The sequence below is a fragment of the Kryptolebias marmoratus genome, linkage group LG1 (assembly GCF_001649575.2).
Source record: "Kryptolebias marmoratus isolate JLee-2015 linkage group LG1, ASM164957v2, whole genome shotgun sequence".
NCBI classification, from domain to species: Eukaryota; Metazoa; Chordata; class Actinopteri; order Cyprinodontiformes; family Rivulidae; genus Kryptolebias; species Kryptolebias marmoratus.
In genome coordinates this window covers 33268617-33278886 of record NC_051430.1, presented here as the reverse complement: position 1 = coordinate 33278886, position 10270 = coordinate 33268617, and the positions used below count along the sequence as shown (strand labels likewise).

The following is a 10270-nucleotide window of genomic DNA, read 5'->3' as shown; positions in this document are numbered from 1 at the left end:
ACAACACTAATACATTCGTCGTAGCCTACGTTATGAAATATTTACATGAATCATTGATACAATTATGATAGAAACGATAGAAGAAAATATATCACGATAGACACTTTTCTATCGTCCCCACGATATGGATCGTTATATCGCCCAGCACTACTATTAGGTGTTAGTATGTTATCGAGCGTGTGACGTGAATTCTCACCTGCCTCTCGATGTCAGCCAACAGGCTGCTGGCTCCCAGGCGGAACAGGTGAGGACAGAGCCAATCGTTGCCCAGCTCCTCTTTAATAAGAGTCAGCCACACCAGAGACTCCTGCGATGTTCGGATCCCTCCTGCCGGTTTAAAGCCCACCTAGAGGAACACAAGAGCAACTCACTGCAGCAGGCAGGGACTTAATATGACGCGTGGTAATTTATCCTTGTTTACCAGTAAAATGATGCTATTAAGTTCAGCATTAGATGTTTTGTTTTGTTGTTACATGTAGTGATCCAACATGCAGCCTGTGCCACAAAAAGCACAGTACAGCATCTGTCTGTTTTTCAGAGTTCTCTGTTGTTATTCGTTGGTCTGGAAGTGAGACGTGTGTTGGTGCTTTGTTTGCACTTTTTCATTTATATTAATTTAATTTATTTGTAAATGTGACTTAAATTAGGATTCAAATTAGGTGCAAATAATTTGTTTTTATTTTAATTGTATTTTTGTTTAAGAAAGTATTTCAAAAGTGCCTTTTTGTAAAACTGTAGTTGTGTAAATATTTGGCACAAATATCTTAAAATATCACGTAATAAACAGCCATATTTTCAACTTTAATCATTTTTTTTACTAAATCACGGTTGAAGGCTCCTGTGATACTAATTAAGCTGCTGTCGATTCTCACCCAGGGCATGGTCAATTCAAAAAACGGTTAAAAACAACAACAACTGGAATTTTATTCTGGAATAGAAGAGAAGTCCACTTGTTGTTTTTATTGTTTGAATATACTAATTAAGGTATAACAGCTTGAAACATGACTATAATGCCAACAAATCTGTACTATTGTAGGATACCTTTGTAAAATTAACTATGAATCATTTCTTTGTACATTTTCGTTTACTCTATTATCACAGACTAAAGGCATGCAGATATAAATTAGGCAATTGCTTTTAACTGAACCCCTTTTCAAGAGAAATGAATCGTTGTTTCAATGAGCTGTAAGAGTCTGTGTTTGTATATTCTTATGTAAACGTGCCAGGCTAAAGTCTTTAAAATGTTCTCTCATTCATAGCATTCACTTATTCAGATAATCCAAAACTGGAGAGCAGAAAAAGAAAATGTGCAACAAAAAGCTAAGATGTGAGTATAAACCAATAAAACAAACAAAAAAACAAACACTAAAGCAATTAAAAACCTGATTTTTAGTGGAAATAAAGTTACTCTTCAATTGCAAAAGTTAACTCAAACATTCAAACAGAAATAAGACAGGACTTTACCTTGTGGCCTGTAATTAGATAATAGTCCCGGATGGCTCTCACCATCACTACGGCAACAGGATAAGTAGCGTTGACAGACTCCTTTCCTGTAGAAGTCTTAATAAAGTCTGAACCTGTCAAGAGAAACAATTAGAAACAGGTGTTACAAATACACAGAATCTCATAATGGTCAATGGTGTTATATATATATATATATATATATATATATATATATATATATATATTCCATCAGATTTCTATGGCCTATGATGGAGTTTAAAAAGTAACTTTTCGTGCGATCTCCTGTGACATCTTGCTCAGAGAATCTGTTGTCAATGACTCTCAGCTGCTGCCACCTCAAATTTTAGAACAATATTGATCAATGTGACTGAAATCTATCAAGCTTTGGGTTTTCTAGGGTCAGTTGGCTGCGGTGGCCGATTGGATTGGCTCCAGACGTTTATCAGCCGTAGATGTACATCCAATGAGTACTTCCTGGCAATTTACATCCAGTGGATCATGAAATACTTTGCCATTACCTATTTGGAGCCAACTCTGTCTGTTTGCAAAGTTTTAAACAAAGATATTGTCCAATTTCAGTGCTTAGAATATGTTGGACCAAATTAGAGCCATTTTTGAGTCTTCCAAGGTTGACTGACTGAGGCAGCCATGTTAAAAGTTAATCAGTGTAGATAAACATTCAGTGGTTACTTTCAGAAAGTCTTAATAAAATCTGTCCAGTGGTTCTCTTCCCCTTTGGGCAGGTGGGGATAATCAGCTTGGATTAACTGAAGGCCTTATTGCCCATGGTTTGACCTTTGAACTTGTCTAACAGAGCTCTTGTAGCAATCAGCAGACCCATCAGACAAAGGCAGGGATTTTATTCTGCATGTTGCTTACGTAACAAACAATGCTAAGCAGAAACATAAATATTAATATTAAAACCCCTGAATGTCACATGAAAGAACCTGAAAGACCTGGGATTCATTTACATATTTACAAATCACCTAAGGGATTTGGTTAAAGGGTGACTGATTATTGGATCATTAAAATAATGTTCAGATACCCAAAGTGTAAAGTAATTACTCTGTTTAACCATTAAAATGAGGTGAGAGAGGACGGAAGCTGACTATTTAGTTTGTTTTGGTATTTTAAGAAGAATGTTCATACAAAACAACAAAGCAGAGCGAGTCAAACGACTCCAGTGTTTGGTGGAAACATCACCAGAGGCTGGACCTCAATCTGGGAAATATTCGGATCCTAAATGTCTGCGTTTCTATCCAAAAAGACACACAGAATATGCTTAACGAGCTTCACATAATGGCTCGGTTACAGAACCAAATTGTCAGGGACCTTGTTAGAGGTCATTATAATAATGCATTGCATTTGTCTCTACACTGGCTTCTTAATCTCCCTGTGCTCCTATAAATTGCATATGAGATTCTTGAAATTGAATGATAATTTCGCCTATTAGGTTGTGATGCATGCTGTTTCACTCAGCTGCTCGCCCAAATAAATGGAGCTTCATTATCACCGCCCACATTTAATAACCATTATCCATTATCTGCTAATTAAGACTGTCCATAATGAATCTTTAACAGTGTGCTACTTTGAGAAAAAGGGAGAGGGGCCTGAAAAAGACCTGACGGAAAAAAAACGAGCAGGATACGTCCTTAATGAGCTAAGAAATGTTCAGTGTCTTATTGGGCGCTAAAGTCTTGTTTTTTTGTTGTTTTCTTTAACTTTCTGAGCAGTCCAAAGAGTCATCATTCATTTTCACAAAGAAAGTTTAGAAAACACAAGTCGTAAATGAAAAATGAGAATGTAGTTTTATTTCTGAACATGCAGCCGCTCTCTGTCAGCCAGACACATTTATTCTCTTCTGGTTCAGCCAGCTCGTCTGGCTTCTTCCGATTCAGGATTGAATTATTCTGTACAGGTCAGCCCGTTTCACTAATCATTACCCCCCCAGCACCGCTAAAGAGCAAAAGGTGGCCATGCCCATGTCTGTGCGTGCGTTTGGATATTATTAAAACTGTCATCTGTACATCTACAACTGATGAATGTTTGGAGACGGCTGCCACAGCCAACAAATCTTAAAAAACAAAATGGCTGTACAGATATTTGACTCAAATTTGAGCTGAGAGTCGTCCTCAACACATAATCTTACCACGAAGCATTGCAGTATCACACGAGGTCAAACATGTTAGTTTCAAGGTTGCTCCAAAAAGTCTACAACTTCATTTCTCAACAAGATCTTGTTCTAAAACTGCAGCGTGCGCACGCCTTAAAGGACTTCAATTACAACGCCAGTTTCAGAAACCCACATTGTGTTCACATTAGAACATAATAAACATATCAAACTCACACCTCCTGTGTCTCCAGCCGGCCTTTTTAAGTTCACAGGTTTCTAAGTTTGGATGGAACAGTTGTAAAGGTGGCTGTATTTTCTAACAGCCTCCAGCTGCTTCTCAGAGGAGCAGGAGAAGCAAAATGACTCCATTAAAGTTCAACAGCTTTCCTGCATAAACACGCCCACGACAACTTCGGACCAATCACACAGCGCTTGGCGAAAACCCCTGTAAGAAACAAATCAGCCCGAACGGACGGATGAAGCTGCTACAAAACAAAACGATGCGATTTTTGTTACGCAATTACTTCAAAATGTCTGAACTATCTCTGCAACGACACAAAAGGAGAAACAGATATTTAAATGCACTGCGGCACACCGACCTGCCATCATGGCCACCATGCTGGCTTTGTAGACGTTAGTGAAGGTTCCCAGCTCTCCAGTAGCCAGGATTGTCTTCATGTGGGCTTCACCACAGGCCTCTCGAAGCTGCCGAAGCTCCCTGAACAGAGCTGCAGAGAGACAAATACACTCCTGATCAAAATCTTAAGACCAGTCAAAAAATTGCAAGAATTTCCATTTTGCACTATTGGATCTTAAGAAGGTTCCAAGTAGAGCTTCACAATGTTAAAGGAAGAAACCGGCGTAAGAGACAAAAGCTTTTGAGCAGGGAATTAATTGAAAACTGCATTTACACTCAAACATGATTTTTTCAGCTGATCAAAAGTTTAAGACCATAGTCTTTAAAAGCCAAAAGCTGTGCAAAAAATCTGGATTCCTTGTCATTTTCTGACGAGGCGATAGAAGAAAATATATCACGATAGACACTTTTCTATCGTCCCCACGATATGGATCGTTATATCGCCCAGCACTAGTAGCATGATTAGTAAATCTCTTCAAGCTGAGCCCAAAGAACTCTCAGTAAGACGACAAACCTTCCCACTGTCCTGTGAGAGCGAGCGTCCTGTTGATGACGATGTCGATCTCCGTAGCACCATCCCTGACTGCCAGGAGGACTTCCTCCAGGCGGGTCTCCAGTGGCGTCTGGCCTGCTGGGAAGCCAGTGGCAACTGGGAAGGAAAAGAGACACAAAAACACAAATGAATTCCATAAAACAAACCTTTACTTTTCCCCTGTGCTTCTTTTCGTCTGGTTACAAGAATTCATTTGAAACGAAGCTTTTCTGGACTGTCACTAAAGCAGAAAGGTTTTCTCCAGTTTGGATGGATTAAAACTGTTGACTGTTTAAAGATACTCACTGCATTGTCATGAAAACTAGGCAAAAAAACAACTCAAAGTAAGAAAGACGATCTGCACCATGTGTTTCTCATATACTGTGTGTGTTTGTCTACCTACGGAATCAACCAAAGTGACTGAAAATAGGTAGAAAATGATGACATCTATGGAAGAGCTGTTTGGGATCAAGAAGTACAAATTGTCAAGTATTAGTATGTATTTCCCATTAGATTTGTTTAGTAAAATATGCTGACAAAAGTGCTCTGTTTTACTGAGTGCATACCCACATTTCAGATATCCAGAGAACAACTGAGGAAAAGTATCAGCACAATCATTGTTAGTTCAGTTGGAATCCTTAACCATTCGTGGCTTCGTTGTTTTGGACAAAACCTTAATGCAAAAATAACATTTAATAAGCACTGATGGAGGAAATAGGGGTTTAAACACATAAAGCTTCTCCAGCTATGGTACATCATGACGGACAGCCAGAAATCAGGGATGAGAGAACTGCAGGACGACTGATAACGGAAATAAAATTAAAACAAGCAGTAAGGATTCAGAGGAATTCCTGCGAGGCTTCAGCTCAGAGGAGGAAGAGGAAGAGACAATGGAGAGTGACGCCTCTCCATGGAGATCAAGATGTGGGGAAATCCTGTCCTCTCCCACACATGAGGAGGCCCTGCCATTCTCTCCCCCTCCTATCTTGACCACAGTCTTACTTCACACTTGCCAGGATCAGCAGCCCTAAGACTGCATTTGGCCTTTTTGTCCCTGAGGACATTCTGCAGCTAATCGTGCATTTCGTGCACGGGAGAAGGCCTTAAATGAGGAGGAGCTGCAGCCCTACCTGAGGCTGCTGATTGTAGACATGTTCAGGTCACAGCACAAGTCATCCAAGAGACTGTGGGACAATGAGACAGGGCGTACAGTCTTTTGTTCTTTGAAACAAAGTACCTTCAGGCTTTGCACATGTGGCCCATGTGCCTGTTCTAAAACACGACAGACATCTTTTGCAATAATGTTTTTGTCCTGATCACCTTTGTGGACCCCAGGTGGAACAGCAGCAAATGCTCCTTTTGGAGTGAAATGATCTCAAAATGTTAACAGTAAACAAATATCCCTTACAATTTATATTTTAGTCCACTAAATTTACTGTAGCTTTAGTTGACAGAAACCAAAATGACCACTGATGACGAAAATATCCCAAACTACAACACAATTTAATCCAAAGACTAAGGCCTTGTTTACAAGTGAAGCCAGAACATTTCTGTTGCATTTCAGCTGTTTGTGTACACAACACCAGCGAGGGGATTCTCTGACACCAGAACATTTTGAGCCCAGGTCTCAGAGCGGACGTTTTGAGAAACGTAACATCGGTGTGAAATCGCAGATATGAAGTATAAAAGGCTGCAATCAACATTAAAAATTCCTTAACAACTCCAAGTCTTAAAGAGTGAAAGAAATAAAACGAAACTGTTTTCTACATTTAAAAAAATAAACGCTATTGAAAGTAAAATAGAGCTTTTTTTAAATAAGTTATGCAAGGATACCAAGTTGGCTTTTAAAAAAAAAAAGGCTTTATATTTTTTCAACTTACATATGAATAATAAACTTAAAGTCTCTACAGTTATACAAGTGTTTGATATTAATACATTAACAAAATAGGTCCTTTTCTTAAAAGAAAATTCTTTAGGTGGCCTTTACTGAATTTTACATACTATAATATTTTAACCCTTTCATGCATAGTGGTCACTACAGTGCACAGCTATTTAAAAACCATTTTCTTGCTTCATGTTATACCTGTGCATAGACCACTAAAGTGCACACTAGTGCATCATGCAATATACTGACCATCCACTGCAAGTGCAACAGAATTTTCTGTAACTCAAGATGGATTTGAGAAAATAAAAATAAAATTCTTAGAATTTTTCTCCCCTCCATTTTTATTATGCACTCAAAAATATAAAAACTCTTGGGGAAAAAAAAAGGTATTATAATTCGTGCATGAAAGGGTGAAAAACTAGCAAACTAACTTCTGCTGAGCAATAATTTTCATTGGTAATGGTTACTCCAGGTGTGACCAAGTTTCAGATGACTTACCTGAGGCGACAGGTAGACTAGAGTTGGCTGCTCTCAGTGATCTGACAGCATCGGCCACACGAGACGGGTACACACACACGGCTGCTGTTGTTATTCCTGCAACAGTACACAGAAACACGGAGATCAGCTGTCCTGTAGCTCCCCCTGCTGGTCATACATGGACACACAAGCTTACACGCTTCGCAGACGAAACGAGAGAACCATCAATGAATGAATCTTGGTTAAGATTGAAACCCAGTGAGCTATTAAAAACTAAACAGATGAAGCTGAATGGACAATGCTTTGTGAGTGTATCTGATGAATAAACTGCCAATGTTTGGCCTAAAATACAGTAAGTGCCTTTAAAATAATTGTTAAATATCATAAAATCAAAAATTGCACAATCCAGCATTCATTCAACATCAATTAAGAGCTTTAAAATTGATTATTTACCAGGCATAATCATTCATGGGGTAAAAACATTGTTTAGCTATTTTTTCTGCCTGTGATAGAAGAGTCAATGAATGGCAGAATTTCTTATAAGACAATTTAAACCCAAACTCTAAACACGAGTTACAAATTAAATTAACTGAGAACCTCTGACAGCATGCACTCCAACCTGATGAAGCAGCATATGCTTCAAGAATGACCAATTCCTTCTTTGTCAGGGCTCACCACAGAGAGGCATCCTCCTCCAGCTAACTCTGTCTTCTGTGTCCTCTGTCTTCACTCCAACTACGTCCATGTCCTCTCCAACTGCATCCATATGTCTCCTCTTTGTCTCTAACATCCTTCTACCAATATACCCACCATCCCTCCTCTGCACCGAACCATCTCAGTCTAACTTTATCTCCCAGTCGTTCAACCTGTGCTGGACCTCTGATGACCTCATTCCTAATCCTGTCCATCCTTGTCCTTCCCAAGGAGAACCTCAACATCTTCAGCTCTGCCACTTCCTGTTCTGTCTCCTGTCTTTTTGTCCGTCCCACTGTCTCCAAACCATACAACACAGCTGCTCTCACCACTGTCTAACCCTAACCCTTTATCACAAACCACTCCTGAAACTTTTCTCTTTTCTTTCTCTTCTTCACCTCTTTACCACACTCCCTGTTTTCCTGGACAGTCGACCCCAAGTCCTTGAAGTCCTGCACCTTTGTGACCTCTGACCTCCTTGTAGTCTCACTGTTCCACCTGCCTCCCTCTCATTCACACACAGGTACTCTGTCTTTCTACGGCTGACTTTCATCCTTCGTCTTTCAGGTGCATACCTCCACCTCTCCAAGGTCTCTTCCACCTGTTCCCTGTTCTCACCACAGATCACAGTGTCATCTGCAAACATCATAGTCCACGGGGACTCCTGCCTGTCCTCATCTGTTAGTCTGTCCATCACCAGAGCAAACAAGAAGGAGCTCAGAGCCGATCCTTGGTTCAGTCCCACCTCCACATTGAAGCTGTCTGTCACTCCTACAGCACACCTCACCACTGTCCTGCTGTCCTCACCACTGTCCTGCTGTCATCAGACATGTCCTGCTGTCCTCACCACTGTCCTGCTGTCCTCATACATGTCCTGCTGTCCTCATACATGTCTTGTACTAGGCTAATAAAAGTCTCTGCCACTCCAGATTTCCTCATACAGCAACACAGCTCAATCTGCACCCTTTCCATTTTTTCAAAATCCACAAAAACTCAATGAAGTTCTTTCTGACCCTCACTGTATTTCTCCATCAGCATCCTCAAAGCAAAGAGCTGAAGTCCAGCTATTCTTGTACGTCTCCACGTTGTGTTCTGCAGAGTCGGAGGCGTGTAAGCTAGGCTAGTTGTGAGCAGATCGGATGTGGCACGATGAGAAGGGAAAATGAAAACAACAACCGACAACTTCTTCATCAAGTCAAGGCCATCTACCTCCCAGGGTACGTCAGGCCCTGATGCAAAAACAGCATCAGAAAACGAGCCAAATACGTTTGGCTCTGAGGCAGTCGTGTATTTGTGACCGATTCAAATCCATTCAGGATTGAAACGCTGACATTTTGCCATGAAATCTTCAGTTTGAGACGTTTATAAGATTTTCAGCCCTTGAACATTTCCACTTATAATTCAGATTTTCTTTAATTCAATTCATGTTAAGATGTTTAAGTTTAAATTTCAGGTCACAGAAGCACTTTAAAAACTTGTACAATTCTGGTTCAAATGAAGAACTTGATGTTTACAAGTTAATTATTAATTTGTGAGTCAATATTGACTTTATGGACAGTGATTTAAATACAAAGTGAACCTCTAAAACCACAATTCAACATAGTGACCCACATGTGCAGAAGAAGACGTGACATCACATGCAGAGTGAAATGAATAAATAAAAACCCATTGGTATTGATAATATCAATTTTTGGATTGATCTGCATACCTCTACTTTAACAACATAAAAACTGGATGAAATGTGTCATGATTGTTCAGACTGAGGTTGCTTTAAAAAACATCAGATATGTAGATTTAGTACCGCATATGAGGTGACCTGGATCTATAAAAGAAAATCTAATTTGGGTCACTTTGGGCCTGCAGTGTGAACACAGCCTTAGTTTCCTATACAGCATCAGAACTGAACATTTCTAAGAAGCCACTGCAGTGACAGTAGAAGACATCAGTGGGAGCACACCTTTGTCATGCATATCCATTTTCTTCAGAAGGTCATATCGGAGCGGCTGGATGGCTTTAACACAGAGTCGATGAACGTTTGATGGTGTGTCATCTCCAGCCAAAGTGGTCAGGTCGATGCATGTAACAGCCTTTAGCAGCCAGGCAGCCTGCAGGACGGGAATAAAAAAAGAAACAGCTCTGACAATGTTTGTTTTAGATCCTGACAGGATGTGTGTAGCTTTAATGTAGAATAGAAAGTCATGCATGTATAAGTGTGCGATATGGATAATTTTATATCACGATAACGATATATATCACGATATACCCCAATTACGTACGTTGTCAGTTATTCCCTGAAAAATATGAAAAAAATAATCGCATTTCTTACCTTTTTCAAGCTTTATTTCGAAGTGACATTTAACTGAACTTTCACAAATGAGATCTGCTGCATTTTAGTGCAGCAATATATATGTACCTGTTAGACGTAACAGTATCAAATGACAACAGACTCCATTATCTTCGGCCGGCTAT

General features: G+C 39.8%; 1 protein-coding gene across 1 annotated transcript in view; it reads right to left on the bottom strand.

The window, feature by feature from the left end:
• dera (deoxyribose-phosphate aldolase (putative)) overlaps window positions 1-10270 on the bottom strand; it is a 13273-nt gene that overhangs the window by 1247 nt on the left and 1756 nt on the right. Inside the window, exons 3-8 of the mRNA XM_017426286.3 lie at window positions 9759-9906; window positions 7130-7225; window positions 4729-4863; window positions 4177-4305; window positions 1465-1577; window positions 197-346 (exon numbers count right to left, since the gene is read on the bottom strand). Coding sequence (XP_017281775.1) covers window positions 197-346; window positions 1465-1577; window positions 4177-4305; window positions 4729-4863; window positions 7130-7225; window positions 9759-9906 — 771 coding nt within the window. The remainder of the gene's footprint in view (window positions 1-196; window positions 347-1464; window positions 1578-4176; window positions 4306-4728; window positions 4864-7129; window positions 7226-9758; window positions 9907-10270) is intronic.